Raw genomic sequence first — 18,780 nt, forward strand, 5'->3', positions numbered from 1 at the left:
AGGCTGCAGGCTTACAGTTTAGGACAACTTTTATGTTCATATCTCATCCTTCAGTCTGTCAGCTGGTCTCTCTCTCTTCAGGCCATAGGAAGGACTTTTCCCCCTTGTCAGGGGGCCTGCCTCACTCTGCCTCGTGTATGTAGGGTGACACCGAGACACACCACACTGGAAGGGATCCTCTCCCTTAGGGGGACCCCTGAGCCGGGGCCCCATGGACTTGGTCCAACAACTCCACCTCTCACCAACCAACCTCAAACCTCTTTGTGCTTTGATTTGTGGATGTGTTTGGTTTATATATACATTTTTTAAGACCGATATTATCTGTCAGTGGCGTTTGGAGCCGGGGACACGGCGCCAACTTCCCGGTGTCGGGGGGCGCTGAGGGGCAGCGAGGGGCGGTGAGGGGAGGCGAGGGGCGGCCGCGGCCCCTTCCTCCCGCCCGCCCCCTGCCCGCTGCCGTGCCCGGGGAAGCCCGGAGTGGCGGAGGGTGGAGCGGGCAGCGCCATCGGAGCGGGTGGCGGCCCCCGGGGCAGCGGCCAGATGGGCTGAGGGACAGGGCGAGCTCCAGCTGTCAGCGCGGCCTCAGCCCCGCCGCGGCGGGAGCCCCTCCTCCCCGCGGGCGGGCGGCTTCGCTCGCTGCCCTGCCGCGGGGGGGGGAACCATGGCGTCCAGCGAGGAGGACGGAGGCGGCAACGGCTCGGTGGAGGAGAAGGAGAACGGCAAGAAGAGGAGCCTGGGCGCCCTGGCCACGGCCTGGCTCATCTTCTACAACGTCGCCATGACCGCGGGGTGAGCGCGGGCCGGCAGCGGGGAGCGGGGTCGGCGGCGCGGCGGGGACCGGGAGGGGGGAACCGGGACCGGGACCGGGACCGGAGCCGGGGCGGGAGCCGCCGTGGGGCAGGGGGAGAGCCGGGGGGCAGCGGGGGGCTGCCGGCAGCGGGGCTGCAGCCCCGGCGTGCCCGGCATTGCCTAATACGGTGCAGCGCTACCCGCGAGCGGGCGCGGCGAGGTTAAGTATAGCCGGGCCAGGAATGCCGGGCTGCCCGCTGCCCTCGCAGCCCGCTCTGCCCGCGGGTGAGGGCCCGGCCGGGGCCCCGAGCTGCTCTGGAGCCCTCCCGGGCTCTGGGGACGAGGCCGTGTGGGCGCCCGCTGTCCCCTCAGCCGCCGGCTGGGCGAGCGGTGGGGGAGAATGAATCGTTCAAACGGCTTCACCTCGGGTCCCGAAGGGCGAATTCCCCCTCATTGCAATACTGCAGAGGACTGGTGATGCTTTAGTTCTGTCAGGGTGGCCACACAGAAGGGCAGGAATGGGATTTAAATGGTTTTCTTCCCACTAGCATCCATGCGCACACTATTCGTATATCACAAGCCTTTGGGAAGTGCCTTTACTGGCGATTTTTGTAGCTTGCAGGTTAATTTCCCCTCATGGAGTTCCCTGCCTCCTCCTCCAGGTGTGAATTTGGCAGTGAGCGCTGACTATTGCCATTGACTTTCATCTGTCAATGCCATTGCCTGTCATCTTAGTCTGTGTAGAAAATTATTGAACCATTTTAGTTCTGACCCTAGGTGCTGATTCAGGCTCTCCCACTTCCTCCTCCCCATCTTTGGTTGTCATCCAGAGGGATTCAGACTTGCTGAACTGTGTATTTTATGTGGAAACAGAGAAAGAAGAGATAGGAACAAATTATTGTCATCTTTTCAAACAGATACAATTTAAGAGAAAAATAAAGGTTTGAAGTAGAGAAATATTTCACAGGGGTGCTACAGAGGACAGGTGAACACGAAGAACAGTGTGTTTGTCCAGATGGTGCAATAGGGCAAAACATTTCTAGAATTTTAACAACCTCTCTGATACATAAGCGCATGTGAACAACCAGCCCAATACCAAATTGCATTTTATCTTTTGTTCTAATGAAGATTTAAGGCACACATTCTGTGACTAAAATGGCAGGTCAGTACCCAATCTTACCAAAAGTCCCAGCTGGAAATCCTACCTTTATTACACAAATTGTTTTCCATTTCCTGCTGATTTTCAGTGTTCACTACTTCGACAGTCGAAGCCACTGAAAGCTAAATAAAGTGATCGGCAGAAATTTCAAACGTCCAAACAATAATTTACTTAAGAAAAAACATATTTACAGTCTTTGGTTCTGGATGGAGTCCAAGACTACTTCTCTCTGCAATGCTTTTGTTAAGAATGAGATGCAGAAAATGCCTTGTGAGATTAGATGTAACATGACTTCTCAGGCTAGGGTTAGCACAAAGCTGTGGCTGTCACCATTCGTGCTGCCAGCTGGATGCACACCCGCTGTCACCTTCCTCTTGTCCAACACGTCGCTGTAAAATGGGGCAGCCTTGCTGTGAAGGACTACTAGTGAGATTCCAGCAATTCCTCATTTCCACTGTCGTAGGAGACAACCTCAAATTAACGCATTCATGTTTAACATCTGTTATAAAATCTAAATAATATTTGGGAAGGGGGACAGATTTTGGAGCTCTGGCAGATCAGATTCATGGGCTTAAGGTAAAAGGATGGAGGGGAATCATTCCAACAGTGTGGGGAAGCCTGACTAACTTCATGTAGAGCTCGAAATGCCGTCATGAACTGTTGTTGGCATGGACAAAGCGAAACGACTGTGTCATGGTAGATGCTACACGTGAGAGTTGTTGAGGGACTGATACTGAAGTGCATGTCACGCGTGGGGAGTACGGAGCTGTTATGATCCATGCAAATCTCATGCTGTTACAGCATAACATGTCCGATCAAATATCCATCTTTCCTGGTGTCTTGTTTCCAGTTTTAGTCAGTACATTATGTGTAGGGGACAGTGTAAAAGCTGGGGAAGAGTTAAATATTTATCCACATGTTTATATAAATAGAGAATAATAGAATCATTCAGGTTGGCAAAAGATCTCTAAGATCATATAGGCCAACCTTAAACCTTGTGCTGACAAGTCCCACTAAACCATGGTACCAAGTTCTACATCTACGCGTTTCCTGAAGACCTCCAGAGATGGTGACTCAACCACTTCCCCGGGCACAACCTTTTCAGTAGTGAAATGTCTCCTAATATCCAACCTAAACTTCCCCTGGTGCAGCTTGAGGCCACTTTCCCTCCTCTTATCACTTGGTGCTTAGGAGAAGAACTTGATCCCCACCCCACTACAACCTCCTTTAAGGTAACCGCAGAGCACAGTAAGGTCTCCCCTGAGCCTCGTTTTCTCCAAGCTAAACAACCCCAGCTCCCTCAGTGGCTCCTCATGAGACTTCTCCAGGCCCTTCACCAGCTTCATAGCCCTTCTCTGGACATGCTCGAGCACCTCAATGTCCTTGTAGTGTGGGGCCCAAAACTGAACACAGCACTCGAGATGCGGCCTCACCAGAGCCGAGTACAGGGGGACGATCAGCTCCCTGCTCCTGCTGGCCACGCTATTCCTGGTACAAGCCAGGATGCTGCTGGCCTTCTTGGCCACCTGAGCACTCTGCTGGCTCATGTTCAGGAGAGCATTGACCAACACCCCCAGATCCCTTTCTGCTGAGCAGCTTTCCAGCCACTCTGCTGCCTGCCTGTAGCGTTGTGTGGGGTTGTGCCCCAAGTGCAGGACCCGCCACTTAGCCTTGTAACATTTCATTTATTTCCCTGAATATTTCTATACTCTCCTGGTATGCCTCTGAATATTTCTCAGACCTCACCACTTTTTGTTTTGGGGCTGCCTCAGCCAGAGTTCGTGTTGCTGCACAATGCGCTTGTGACGGCTTTGCGGAGGATGAAAGGATTGAATGATTGTTCTCAAATATAGTCAGACAAGAAGTTAAACTAATGTTATTGCAATTCGTATATTTTCATTTTTAACAATCAAAATAGCCGCTTGCAGCTCTGGCTGTGCCTATGAATTTATATTAAAGAAATTTTGTACGTAGCCCTTGTGGTTTTAAGCCTGAAGTTTCGAGGAATCTTGCTAGTGTGATGTTTGTAAGAGTGCAGGAATGCATTAACAATGGAACATGTGGTATATTATTTTGAAAAATTTAATTTCATAAACATGGATTAATTATGTGGAAGCAATTGCTCATACCTTCTTATTGTACTTGATCTTGGCTGGGATGGTGGGGTTCAATCCACCATGGTTATGAAGTGGGTTTTTTTGGTGTTTGCTTTGTTTTTATCTCAGTTTCCATTTGAGATCACAAATTTCAGTTTGGTTCAAAGATATCATTACTTTCTTTCATTTACATTGAAAGGATGATCAGTTAAGAGCATCACTCAATTTCATTAAATAATTTTTAAAAAATTAGCCATCAAATCTGCAAGTTAAATGTTCTTGCCTCTGGAAGCCAGGAACTTAGAGCACCAACCTGACAGCACATCAGACTTTGATTTCCAAGATGACTTCTCAGCACTTCTGAATTGTAGAACAGAAGCTCTGATCCCTAGTCAGTTCTGAAAATAACAAGTTAAGGTGCCGTAAAAAATGTAAAAATGATGTGCATCGGTTCCAACCTGAGACCAAAATGGTAGCATCAGTGCTGAGTTCATCAGATGTTTTCCAATAATGGTAATTCACAGTAAAGACACATGAGGATTTAACAGTAAAAATATAGAGTGACTTCTGGTCTGATGGGCTCTTAATTTAGGTAATTCAGATCAGTCCTCTGAAGGTAAACAAGTCATTCTCTATCCCTTTCCAGGTAAAGAGATAAAAGAGTGTAGTGCTTATGTAGCACTACGTAATATTTCTGTCTAAAGACTTTTTTAACAATCTCCTAAGAACACCGACAAGTAAAGAAGCAAAGATATTCTGTGAGGAAAATATTCTACTAAATTATTTACAGCGGATGGATATTTTTAGAATTCTTATTTGAAATGTATCCATTCTCTTTCTTTTGTAGGTGGCTGGTGTTGGGTATTGCCATGGTGCGATTTTATATACAGAAAGGAACACACAGAGGCTTATTCAGAAGCGTGCAAAAGACGCTTAAATTTTTCCAGACATTTGCTTTGCTTGAGGTAAATTTCAAACATAGTTTGCTTTACTGGATGCTGCGTATCATAGGCAAACCACATTATTAGCCTGAATTTAATATCAAAATGTTATATTAGTGCTGAAAGTTGTTTTACCTTCCTTATTTGATTATTTTTTTTTTTTTTGTGGGGGAAAGGAGATTAGTTGAAAGAAATGAGCATATTTTTTAAAAGTTAACTCTTAATATTGCCGTAAATCAAATATTCTCTGGGAACTGGTGTGCTTCTAGTTATTTCCAGACTGGATTCACATGCCCCATATAAATCCTTACAACAAGGTCTGTGCAAGTTGTGCAAAGCATTCTTGAAATAATATGACTTTGCCAAGCATGCGCTCATGGTCTCAATTTATGGTACACCCGTGAAATAAAACTGTTGGGTATACTGAGCAGTTACGGTTCTTTCCCAAGCTCAGCAAAGAGTGTCTGTCTGCATTTTTACTCTTTCTCTCGGTCTGCCCCTAACATCTGTGGTTCAAGCAGCTGTTTAAAATTATGTGGCCAGCTCTCTATTGGCTTTTTTGCTATTAACCTTTCCCAACAGGTAATTCCACTTGGATCTATCAAAACAATGAAAAACACTCCATTTGCTAACCATTACTGACCAGAAGATAAATCTGAAGATTCATAGCTAACATTGGCAAAATGATAATAGTGATATTAGTCCATAGTAAATACAGAACATTTTAAAATTTCTATTAATTTAGCGTACACTGTATGACTCCTTCCACATTGTCCTGTGAAATTATTCTTTGGGTAAGATAATGGAAGGGAAGTTTACCAGTTCAAAAAAGAAGTACTTTGTAAGTATTTAAATGTTCAATATATCCAATTAGGAAAATAAATCTCTTTCATTTAGTGTTTACACAGATCAGATAATGAGCCCATCACTGGTTGCTACAGCTCCAACATGTACTTATTTTAAAGATGCTGAAATATTAGTTGGAGAAAAAAAACAGCAGAAATAAACCTAGGTTTAGATTAATATCAAAAAGCCCATGTTAGTTACTATGGCAGATAGTAACATACTGTAAATTAGTAACCTTTAACTTATTTTTATTTACAGGTAGTCCACTGTGCAGTTGGTGAGTTCTTTCTTTAGTTTCTGCTGTAACTAATTAAAATATGAGTAGTGGAGCAGAGATAACATGTTTCTCTTTTCAAGGAATAGTTCGCACATCTGTGCTTGTGACGGGGGTCCAAGTGAGCTCAAGAATCTTCATGGTGTGGTTCATTGCACATAGTATAAAACAGGTATGTGTGTGAGCAAATTGTGTTTCAATTGTTAATAAGAAGGAATTATTAATACAGTTCTCATTTCATCAGGAAGACAAATTTAAAAATTAGTAAGATTCATACAGAGAAGACTGACATACTCAAGTGCAGTTTCTGAAATAGGGGTTACAGGACTGAATTTACGTACTTCTGCCCAAGTGGCTGGGTCTGGGTCTCAGGTGTGAATCAGCACTGTCTTCAGCATCATGTCAGCTATGGTCTGCCTAAGTGAAATCAACAACTAGTGCTTTCATTTACCTGCATATGTACCATAATGCTACCTATTCCTTTTGAAGAACTTAAGTTAGCATTTACTGAATGAATCTAAATGAAAATGTGTCTTAAATTGAACTTACCTGGTTTAAATGGTTGTGATTTTGCAATTCCTTTTAGGAACCTTCTCAAAATGTTATTGTTATGGGAATATCAGCATTTGATGGCATGCATACTGCATTGTTTTCATTAAAAGTATATCAAGTTTTCCAGCATGTCACAGGAACACTTAGGTTCCTGAATAAATGATAATAACTTCTTTGCCTGGCTGTAGGTGGTTATTGTAAGTCTAGTGATTTTTTAGCAGAATGAAACAAGCAGACTGCTTACAGCTAGTAGATAGGATATTTATTCTGCTTTCTGTAAAGGGTACGTAAGAATTCAGTGATAGATTTTGAGCCTGTGCTCCTGAATTTCTTTAAAAAGCTGAGCCATTAAACTGTCTCACCAGCAGATGGCATATGCCCTTCTGCCGATGGGATATCATAGCTCCTGCCTCAGTTGACAAATCCTTTAATTTCAGTTCACAGAGAACTTTTTCTCAACTCTTCATCTTTTCCTTTACTGTGCCTTTTTTTAAACATGAAATAAGCCTTTCATAGTTGTTTTTTTTTTTTTGCAAGTTAAGTGTATTCAGTGTTTTCTTTTTCCCTTATGTGAAAAAGTCTCAAAGAGTCACACGTTTTTTAAATATTGAATATTTACATGAATGCTGGAACTTAGCACTTTTTCTTTTTATTATTATTATCTGCAGTGGATTAAATCTTTAGCATAACCAGTCATTTCTCTTGTTTCCTCTATCTTCAGTACAGCTGTGTCCAAGCAAAATACATCTAAATGTATGTCTGATTGTATTTCACGCTGTTACTGCTTAGCAGGCATGAATGTTCAGGGTCACGTAGGTGGTGAGAGGCATGTTAGTGATAACAGCCAGACCCAGATCTCTGTACTTGACTGGAGATTTGCAAGGCAACAAATAGGAATTCTCTGCATACTTACTTAGAGCACTTCTGCTTGGCTTTAGCACTGTGACAGGAATCCAAGTTTGGGTTATCGATGTTTGTCTCTAATCGCATGAGGCTAAGAACAGCCTAATTCTGTCTTTTCCTTTGCTTATCTGTTTGGATGTCTTAGCACTGCCATTGTTGCTGTTTCTTTGTGAGTTTGGTGGGATTTTTATATCTTATTTTGTTTGTGAGATCCTTTCACTAAAATTGCACCTTCTTTGACACATTGAGGGCGCGATTTTATGAGAAGATGATCAATTAAAATTCTTCTTGACTTTTGACAGAGTTGTGCATTTTCAGCATCTTTGTGATGTATTAAGCTTTGTCATCATGTTGCATTCTATTAAAAAAAGTCACTTCCCTTTTTTTTTGTCATTTTAACAAAATTTATGTTGCTTTATTTTATTTCACAGACATCCCTGGAGCTTTTCAGCCTTCAGGCATGGAATTGTATTACAAAATTCCCTCCCTTTTAAAGAACAGAAAATTACTTGCGTGTAATTCTTCTTCAGAAGGTAGTGTTTGCAATAGATCCCCACATGCCTTCTTTGTATTTGGGGTCTTCTGTTTATTCGTTCACTTAAGGAGAAAAAGAACTGATGTTTTGAAATAGCAGATAGATGTGCTACCTACTGATGAGGCAGTTTAATGACTCAGAACTTAAATCTTAGACACGACAGTCGAGTAAGTTTACACAAACATCCTGATCTGCCAACTACTCTTAATTTAGTGTTCATCCATGTTCCAACTCCTTAACCATCTTGCACCCAGATTTGATCTGCAGCTAAGTTCCAGTCACTATACGCTACTGAACAATTCATCTCATCTAAAGTTTCATGGAGACATGCATTGTATGGTGGGGAAGAAGCAATATAAAAAGTAAAAGAAAGTCTAGATAGAGGGAGTACTGAAATATGGAATAGGTAAAAGCTGGTTATGAAAGGAGTGTATTTAGTGTTTTCTTTTTTCTGTTTTGAGGAGCAAAAAAATAAACAAGCAAATCAACCACAAATAAAGAGGGAAACAGCATAGTGAAAGTGCAGATAAAGAGGAGGAATAAGCTCAAATATAGTTTTATGGGTTTGTATTTGCATAATGGATAAAGATTGCTGAGTTTGCAAAATGTTTCTATGTTAGTAAATATATATATGATAGTAATGGTTTCAGCATGGTTTCAAAGAAATTTTTTTTCTTTACAAGATGTTAGTTCTGTTCCATATATCTTAAACAGAAGACTGTTGCAGTTTGCACAGAAAAGAAGCTTAAGGATGAAGAAAGTGTTGGTTCTTTATACTTCTGCAGATCCAGAATGAGGAGAGCGTTATTCTTTTTCTGGTTGTATGGACTGTGACAGAGATTACTCGATATTCCTTCTACACATTCAACCTGCTCAACCATTTGCCATACTTCATTAAATGGGCCAGGTGGAGATGTCTTGCATTTCAGTTTCTCATGGTTCTGTGCATGTTAGTTTCATGCATGCAGAGCTAACACACGGGAGAGCTTTGGTTATGTGCCAGCAGAGTGCAAGTTGGTTGCTTTCTCTACTTGTGATTATCATTACGTGGTTTAAAATATGAAAAATATTTTAGCTGAGATTTTGGGGTGTGATTTGTTCCATGCTTTCTGTGTCTCATGGCTTGAACGGTGTTTTAATTCACTTTAATATTTTTTCCTTATCTTTGGAGTCATCTTTTAACTTACAGTATGATTCCTTAAAATGCTTTTGAATACAGTGCCTAAAATTAAGCACCCGTACTAGTGTTTGTAGATTTAAGGTCTTTGAAATTATTAGAGCTGTTGTCTTTTTCTGTATGTGTAGTACTGCTTTGTGAGAAGTTCTGCTTTATCAGAGCTTTTGTAGTTACATTAATGTAGTGAAGCTAAATATTGGCATAGTTTAGCCAACATAAAAAGTGTGTTCTGTATCAAAACTGCTTTGATTTTGAAACACACTTTAAGGTCTGTCACTATATCAGATATATTACAGAGACTGCGTGTTTATCAGGAGATTTAACTGGAAGAGTAACATTCTCTCTAGTTATCGTTTGACAAATATATGCCAAGACAGACAGACTTCCCCTGTTAGAAAGGAAATACCTACATTCAGCACAGGTGACTATTGAAACAAGTTTGTGTGTTTGTTTATTCTGCTTTATTTGTGTGCTGTAGATAATGCAGTTCTGATGCTTCTAATGCACTTCTTTGAGGTGTCTGATAATTATGTCCATTATTAAACGTTATTTTTTTGCTAATACCTGAGGTTGTAGGTTTGGTCATGTTTAAGCACTAAACTTGCAAATAATCAGGTCCAGTTTTTGTAACGATTTTTATGTAGTCTTCAGAAAGAGAAATGCATTAAGAAAGTAGTACACTGACAGGCTTTTTGCCATCAAATCAGTGTATGTTGAATGATAGAATTTTTGTTTCTTCATAATAGGCAAGCTGCCATTCTCACAGCAGAGATGTATGGTGAAATATGATATAAACAAAACATTCAAAAATATGTTATCTTTCCAGGAGTTCAAAATATCCTATCAAGATTTTTAAAGAATCAAATAGCACAACTGAGCATAAATCCAGGATTCCTAAGGAGCTGGACCTTTCTGGTCTTTAAGATATCTGCCTGTCCATAGTTAATGGTATAGGTGTGATCTAAATTTTAGCTCAGAGTTTTTACGTTATTTCTTTTACGCTGCATAGAGCCAATCTGTGTATAGGTCATGGCATCAGTTCCTTCTTATACCTCACGTAATCTGTTCTCTGACCTATGAGTCCTCTAAGCCCATTGGCTCCTGAGAGGGTTTCATGTTCAGTTGCTACCATTTTGGATCTCATCTCTTTTGGTCATGGAATGCACGCTGTACACTTCTCTCAGACCCTGTGTGACAGCTCTCATTGCTCTTCCCCTGCGTCAGCTCAAGAGAGCTGTTCCTTAGGAGAGACTGCAGCTACATGATGCACTGTGCATAAGGACTGCACAAACCCCATTGATTACATTTTTCATTTTGTCTACATGTCTGTAGCCTGTGGCACTCAAACCATAATTTCTTTAAACTCAGTGTCTTTGCCCTTTATTTGAATGTGTTCTGCCTATTTTTAAATGGATTTGATGATTTTCTGGAGTTGTTTTCTTTAATTTTTAATTTGTATTAGTTGTAAACGTAGTATTACTTAGATTTCCCTTGTGGCAGTGGGTAAAACAAGTTTCTGATATTTCTCAACTTTTCCATTGTCTTCAAAGAAATTATAGTACATAGAATTGACCTAGCGTGCATGCACTGTGACAGGGATGTGCAGGATCATCTGAATTTGGGATCCAGTTCTGGTTTTAGTCCTATCAGTGACAACAGACGTAAGATCAGTAATAAATAAATTAATTAAAAAGACATTACTGGAGACTACAAATTTACAGAATAATTTTTGACTCTTTAGTATTAGAAAGGCATACATGCATTCCAATATTTCTCTGTTTTTAAATAACGTGATTGAGGAATTCATTCTCTGTAAACAAAAACGACCCAATCTAAAGTAATTGAAACTGATACTCTGTGCCAACTGAGGAGGTGGTCCTTGACTTTGGTGCAGGAACTACTCCAATATATTGCTGTGCCACTAATAATAGCAAAAGGAAATTTTAAATTCATTGGGCATTTCTCACATTTTTTAATTTATTTTTTAATGCAGATACAACTTTTTTATAATTTTGTATCCTGCTGGAGTTGCTGGTGAACTGCTGACTATATATGCTGCTTTACCCTATGTGAAGAAAACAGGAATGTTTTCATTGAGACTTCCCAACAAATACAATGTCTCCTTCGACTACTATTACTTCCTTATTATTGTCATGTTCTCCTATATACCATGTAAGTATTATTTAACTTCAGTAACATTAGCAATATAATAACCAATTATCAGCAATGCTGGCAACAGTGCTTGTAGTTACATTTCCTGACACTTTCCACTCTTAACATCTGATTTCTGTTGTTTCAAGCTTTGCTGTGCTTTAATTATTTAAACTGAAATGTTCTGTTCTGTTATTTGCATCAGAACATAAGCTATCTTAATTTCTGTGAAAATGCTAAGAAGACCAGCAATAAGTAAAAATATTTACATACAGAAATGTCTGTCTGTAGTTGTAGCTCTGTGAATTTCTAGTGCCTCTGCTGCTTTGAAGCAATGACTTTAAAATTCTCCTGCAATATCCAAAGATATGCCTTCTCTCTTTTTTTATTTTTTATTTTTTTTTAATTGCTGTTAGTATCCTCTTACCTGAAACCATTTGAGCAAGCATGCTTAGGAAAAACTTGAAGCAAAATTTCAGCTTCACAGAAATCCACCCCCTGCCTCCAAAACCTCTCTGAGTGTACTTCAGTCCTGGGTTTAACCAGATTTTCCTTGTGCTTCTGGATACCAGGAGCCACAGAACAGTTGGCTAACCAGAACTAAGACTAAAGAGACTATCTGTCTTGAACTTCCATTGTTATTTCCACTGTAGTCTAAACAGTGCAGCCAAGGGGAAAGCAACATGATTTAGATACAGCACATTGACAACTGAAATGGAGCTAGAGCAAACTGGGCAAGTAGTTTATGTTAGATACTCTGGACAGTGAGGTTAGAAAAAAAGCAAGAGACGAGGGAGAGGAACTGAGAAGCAGGAAAACTGAAGTTGAAAGGAGCTGTGATGTACACCCATAAAATGTATTCCTTCAAGAAACTGACTTAAAGTGTGGACTTTGTATGTAAACACACTTTGAATTTTCTTGTTGTAAGAAATCATGGAGACCAATGAGAGAGATTTATATGAGTAAACTGATGTTTGAAGTTATCACAACTTACTAACAGTTTAAGAATTGTTTGCATAACTTTATGTTTCAGGAATAAATCCAATTTTCTTTGCATTAAAAATAATGATCAAATGCATCAGAACCGTAATATAATAGGACCAAGAGAAAGAGAGAGCTCTTCATTTCAGACTTGGACAAGTAGGGTAAATTTGGATCCTCAAGGTCTCAATTCATACATGCTTACCTTAGCATAGGTTTAAAGACTTAGGTACTGCTAAGTCCTGTTAAGTGGTTAAGTCTTTTCTGTACAAATAAAATGTTGAAGGGAAGATCCATAAAAGCAGAGTATACATTCAGAGGGCTTTGTCTGACTTTTGAGTAATTATTGTTTTGTAACTCACTGCGAAGTTCATGACTCACTGTTATTTGCCTTAACCAGCTGTGGCACTGTGTGCCATAATTTTTCCTCAGTTCATCATTCTGCAAAAGTGTACTTTTCCGTAATGTGATCTGTTGATTTTTTTTTTTAATCTAATTTGCTTTCTTCTATGCTTTGATCAAGTATTTCCACAACTCTACTTCCACATGCTGCGGCAGAGAAGAAAGGTGCTTCATGGAGAAGTGATTGTAGAAAAGGACGATTGAATTGAGCCGTGTAATTATGGTGCTTTTAACGGAAAAACAAGGGTAAAAAAACAAAACTTCCTGTGATTTTTCTGAGTCCAAGTTTTAAAACATGGAACAAGAATAAATGTGTATAAAGTAACATGGACTGTATTATTTATACAGATAATATATCATCAGAATTACCTTTTCATCTTTGGTTTCACTTTGATTTTTAATTGTTCATTTCTTCAAACGTTTTCATATTTTCAATAGGCTGAAAAATAGCTTTAACAAACTGAGTGGTTGGCTAATGTGCTTTCTATTGTGAAAGGCCTTGATGATCTGTAGTCATGCTGAAGAACAGAAGGAGAGTTGATGAGTTGTGTTGAAAATGAGTCTTCTGGAAAACAGAGCATGAACTAGGTAATGATGTTTTTCATAGAGTAGGTGGGTTAAATGTTATTTAAGTTGTATGTTAAATTATACCTTTACAGTTATAAGTACTGTTGGTGTGTTGTTGAACATTCTTTGAATTACAGGATCACACTGTAGAATTCTAGAAGGATTTTTGAAAGGAGCTGAATTCTTGATCGTCAATGCGAGTTTAGATTTCTCTATATTTTTGCATCTAATTTAAAAGAAATGTTGATTAATAGATATAATATTAACTGGTTAGAAGTTTGTGCTGAGGAGTAGTCTTGATGTTCTTACCTTTCTCTGGTCAGTGGCTGGAACAGGACTCTTGTGGAGGAAGACTAATCGTCAGCATGTTTCTTATTCTACATTTAATTATGTATGCAGAAAAATTATGGTGTTGCATTTAGAAACTGTAGCTACAGTGAGATATTTTTATTCCCATAATTAGGTAAGAGGGATAAAATATACTTGAAATAATGTCTTAAAATATAGATTGTGCTTTGAATCATCCCATTGTGCAATTTTAATTGCTCCCTCCCCATTAATTGTTTGTAATGTGATTATGTAATTCTAATTAACATCTTCAATAATATGCAAGGGGGATCTACAGTGTATTAATAAAAGTTACAGCTGGTACTGCACTATATGATACCTGAGGGAAAGAAGTCCAATAGATGGATTAAATATGGGCAAGAGTTGGGCACAGAGATCCAAAGACAAGGTAATGCATTTGAGGATACTTTGATAGTTAGTGAGAGGGAGAGAAGATTGAAAAGTAATAATGTAGCAGGAAGTCTTGATAATATAGGCAACAAAGTTGCTTCCAGAATCACTAATATAAAAATAAGAGAATATATGCGGAAGAGCTGCATCAGGCAGCTGGAAATCAGAATACTCCCTGTGATCACTGAGGTAATTTCTAGAGTACTGTCTTATATTTTGGGTACCTCGGGAGCGCAGAGTTGAGTCGTTCTTCAGAAAGGTCAGAAAACATTAAAAAATAGTTAAAATAAGAAGGAAGTTGGATAGGTTGAGTCATTAAGTATGTACAAATTTTGGTTATGTGACAAATACATGTAGAGGAAGAGGCTTTATTAACATGAAGGTGTAACTAGAACTGGTTATATATCTAGTGAATGTCAGGAGAAAGATCCTACCAGTGAGATCAGAATCATAGAACCATAGAAACACAAGGTGGGAAAGGACCTACAGGATCATCTAGTCCAACCATCCAGAATGATACAGTAAAGCTTATCAATGCATATAATTTTTTGAAAGGTTTTAAGTTGGATGTAATACAGTACTGGAAAACAATCTTTCGTTGGAAGGAGTTTGAACTTCATACTCAAATAGGCAGTTTCCACTTCTAGCTTCAATGATTTGATGATAGTACAACTTCTTTTGAAAATTGTAGATGCATCTTTTTCAGGTGTATCAGGTACTTTGATGAAAAAGCAAGGATTTACTGTACCCCTAACTTTTAAATTCCATTTTGTACCTTACAGTTTTGATATTTACATTGTCTTTATTACATGTAAATGAGATTCCTTTTAAATGGTAGGTGCATAGTGGACTTGAGATAGAATAGCTGTATTCCTTGAAATTTTAAAAGGTATAATCTTTTTATTTTTTAGAACAAATGTATGCAAGGTGCTATAAGTTAACTTATTACTTTTCTGTTTTATATGCAGCTAAAAGTATTTAAAGTTTAAAATATAAACCACATTTACAATTCTGATTCACAAAATACTTGTGTTACACGTTCAGACTAGCAGTTGTATTTGTCCAAAGTTCTTAGAATACACTTTTATAAACTTTGCTTGCATTTTGATGCATGAGGAGCAAGCATCATGGCAGTTTTTAGAAATATTTCTCAGTAAGCAGAAGAGTATGAAGAAACATGAGTAAATAAGATTAGATTAAGTTCTGTGTCTTTTTTTTTTTTCTTTCTTTTTTTCTTTTTTTTTACTGTCAGGGCAGCTCACCAAAGACCATAGCTATCAATTTATTGAAAATGCATTGAATACTTGCAGTATGTGATTTTGAAATCCTTTATTGGAGTGTATCCCACAGATACTATTCTTGTAATAAAAGAAATACCCGAGCTCTAATACTGTATTACATTTGTTTTCATTGTGGCTTAAGGCTCTTATCATATGACAATCCAGGAGCTATTTTTATATCCTTTTGTAAATGTGACATAAAAAAATACAGCACAGCTTGTTAAAATCTTGTTTTTCATAAAACATCATACAAGATATTGATACAATTGTAAAAGTAAGTTTATTCTCTTCCTCTTCTTTTCTTCCTCTTCTTTTTTGTTTAAAGTCTTTCACTGAAGCCTCAATGTATACCTTTTGTTTTAATATCTTCTCTAGAGTAGTGAAAATTTTGGGTAAAATGGGCCAGGACTTTATCCTTTGTAGCTTAACTAAACTTCAGTATAACACCGTGAAACATTTAATTAATTTGTTAAATGGACAGAAAAAGTTAAGTATGATTTTCTTATGGTGCTCTCTTTCCAACTTATTTTTGACACCTCTCTTTTTTGTATTCCTCTCTGCAATATTCCTGGTTTGCATTGAAATCCTCCAGTTTATGAGAGATTAGAATGTAGTCAGGCATCAGTGTCTGTAATGCTTTGATGTAGTCTTTAACAAATTGTTTGTATGAATATGTTTTCTTACTTGTGCTGTATTTGCTTTCTGACATGGATTAATACAAAGTATGACCTTATGAAGGTTTTTTGTTTGTTTGTTTGATTTTTTCTTTATGCTAATACATAGGAACAGGCATTTGGAATGAGATTTCTAATCACGAAGTGACATTTCTTACTATTGCTAGTAATGTAAACACGAGGTCCTTTTTGTAAACTCCAGTTGAAAGCAGTTGGATTTGTTGAGGTTTCCCCCAACAGACACGCTGGGAAAGGCTGTTCGAGGACAGGTTGGGTGAATCACCTCCTTTCACAGCTCTGCCCACAATGTCTGGAGGCCAAATCCTGACATCGGGGTGAGGCCAGTACAATGGAATATAGTGCTGAGAAATTGCATCCTCCACATTAGCTGCCAGGAGGATCGCGGAGGCCATTGTGAACAGTAGCTGTTATGCATCATTTCCCTCACTTCTCTTTGCTTGGGATTTGAGAAGAGAGGCAGCTGAACATGCTCTCATACCCTCTGCATAAGGAACTAATGAGATCAGCTGAGAGGATCTCTGTGCACAAAGGGTGTGTTACAGAAAGAGGCTTTGTGCTTCACTCAGCTCTCTGTATCTGTATCTTGATCTATAAGCGTATATTTCTTGAAATACTGGTATGACCTGTCAGCTGCTGTCAATAGTACAGCTCAAAATGAACAGCCCTGGAGAAATCATGCGGTGTGCTGCTTCTCCTAATTCCCATTGAACACAACACCCGGCCAAGTCCGCATTAATGGGCAGATTGCAATGACTCGTTAACGAGGAATTGAATGGAGACCTTTCCTGTGACCTTTATTTATCCAGAAATATGTGCAGTTTAAATCTAGGTCTAGCTACTGCTCTGACTGTGGTACTTGCTCTCTTCATAATGGCTTACCTTATTTGTATATTTATGTGATTAGAAGGCAAATAAATTAGTAACATTGCAATAAACTATAATTTAGAATAACTGCTATGTTAACAGTTTCTGTGAACTGAGCTTTTGCTTAATCTGTTTTATTAAAAAAAAAAAAAAAAAAAAAGGAAAAATAATACAAGTAAATATTCTGCACTAGGCAGAAGGGCTTCATAAATCAAAATTTCCAGGCAGGCATGCAGTTCTTTACAAAACATTGGTTAAATGTATTTTTGAACAAAAAGATGGAAAGCTTTTTCTGAAAATTAAATTTTATTTCACAATGTATATTTTAAAATGTGCTCAGAGAGACTGTATTGTTTATGATCAGTTTACAATTTAAATTCATGCTTATCACAGACTTTTATAGATGATTAACCGTAGCCCATTGAAATGTTTTAATATATGTTTGTTTTAATGACTGTTTAAGAAACAGACACCTTTTGTTTCTGCAACGCTCTTCTGTCTGTTCTCCCTTGCTCAAGTGAGTTCAATAATGTGAAGTTTTGCTAAGTTTTGCAAGGCCGTTAAAAGGGCAGGTTCACATTTGCCAAGGGTAGTCCCTTAATCTTGCTTTCGTGGTGGCACACCTTAACAGGGTATGGTACTTTTGTTTCAGTGTCTGACATTGTAAGCCACTGATGCCTTTCAAGGGGTCCTGAGTGCCTTTAGTAGGACAAGAAGCTTTACAGATGTTAACAAAGTTGTTCATCCTTATTAGCAGATCAGGGGACCTATCCAGTGAATTCTTAGGCCACAGTAGGAATAAGTTGAAAAAGTGAACTTAAGCCTGCACCAAGACAAACTATGGAGAACCTGAATGTTGGGTAACTCTAGCTCTCTTACAGGAGCTGGTTATCAAGATCAGGCCTGCAACTGCTAATGGTTTTGGAGTTCTAAAACGTAAATGTGTACTACTTTCCATGTCATGTTGTATCAACTGGAACATGTTGTCTTTTTGTTTGCAGTTCTCTTGCTTCTCTGTTCAGTCTTGACTGTATTTTATGTCCTTTCAGATGGCTTTGTAAAAGTGTAAGTACGGAAATATTTATGTAAGCATATCATGTATAGATTGTACTTAAAGATTCTTAAAAATGTAAATGCACTGCAGCTGTTCATTATTGTTACTTTTCCTGGAATGCATTATTATCATTAGCAGTTTACACAGACAGGAAAACGCTCACTATGATACTTTTAATAACTTATTTATTTGTAAAGATCATAAGATTTGATGAGCTAGAGATTCAGATATTTGTTTTAGAGATTCCTAAATTGCTGTAGCACTGTAGAAATTCATCATCAATTAAAAGCCATGTTTTAAACTGTGTTCTGTTTGATTTGATTTGATTTTTTTATTATTATTTTTCTGTGGTAGCATATAGAAGTCAGTTCATACAGACATTATCATTCAGTACTGCTCATACTGTTCAGAGTATTACACTAGACTGGTATCTGTTTATAAGTACTGTGTGTATATATATATATTTTTTTAATCTGGAATTATTTCACAAATCTTGAGGTTCCAACTTTAACGTATTTGCTAGTAGTCAGACTTCCTTTTTATATTCCACATAAAAAGAGGTAAGTGGGAATAGTAATATTGGTTTAACTTCTCTTTAACAAGACAGAACATTACAGGGCATAAAAAAAAAAGACGTATAGCATCACGACAGATTCATGACAATATGAAGACAATTACATTACAATGATCCTGAAATAGGTATTACAATAGTGGATATTTCAATGTTTTGGAACAGGGCTTTTAGTGGTATTAACCTTTCAGGGGTGCAGGCAGCG

At 38.7% G+C, this 18,780-nt stretch overlaps 1 protein-coding gene across 2 annotated transcripts; it reads left to right on the forward strand.

Annotated features, from left to right (window-relative positions):
• The first annotated feature begins 535 nt into the window (after positions 1–535).
• On the forward strand, positions 536–18,310 carry HACD1 (3-hydroxyacyl-CoA dehydratase 1). Of its 2 annotated transcripts, none has more exons than XM_084511485.1 (7): positions 536–789; positions 4,892–5,009; positions 6,090–6,108; positions 6,195–6,277; positions 8,881–9,002; positions 11,266–11,444; positions 12,928–18,310. In XM_084511485.1, exons 1-7 carry the CDS (start codon positions 662–664, stop codon positions 13,008–13,010), a joined length of 732 nt encoding a protein of 243 aa, XP_084367611.1. In that variant the 5' UTR covers positions 536–661; the 3' UTR covers positions 13,011–18,310. The 2 variants fall into 2 exon arrangements, with proteins under 2 accessions (XP_084367611.1, XP_084367610.1); XM_084511484.1 differs by having other exon boundaries at positions 537–789; positions 6,189–6,277.
• Positions 18,311–18,780: the final 470 nt, after the last annotated feature.

This window comes from Aythya ferina, assembly GCF_964211825.1.
Source record: "Aythya ferina genome assembly, chromosome: 2".
Classification (NCBI taxonomy): Eukaryota; Metazoa; Chordata; class Aves; order Anseriformes; family Anatidae; genus Aythya; species Aythya ferina.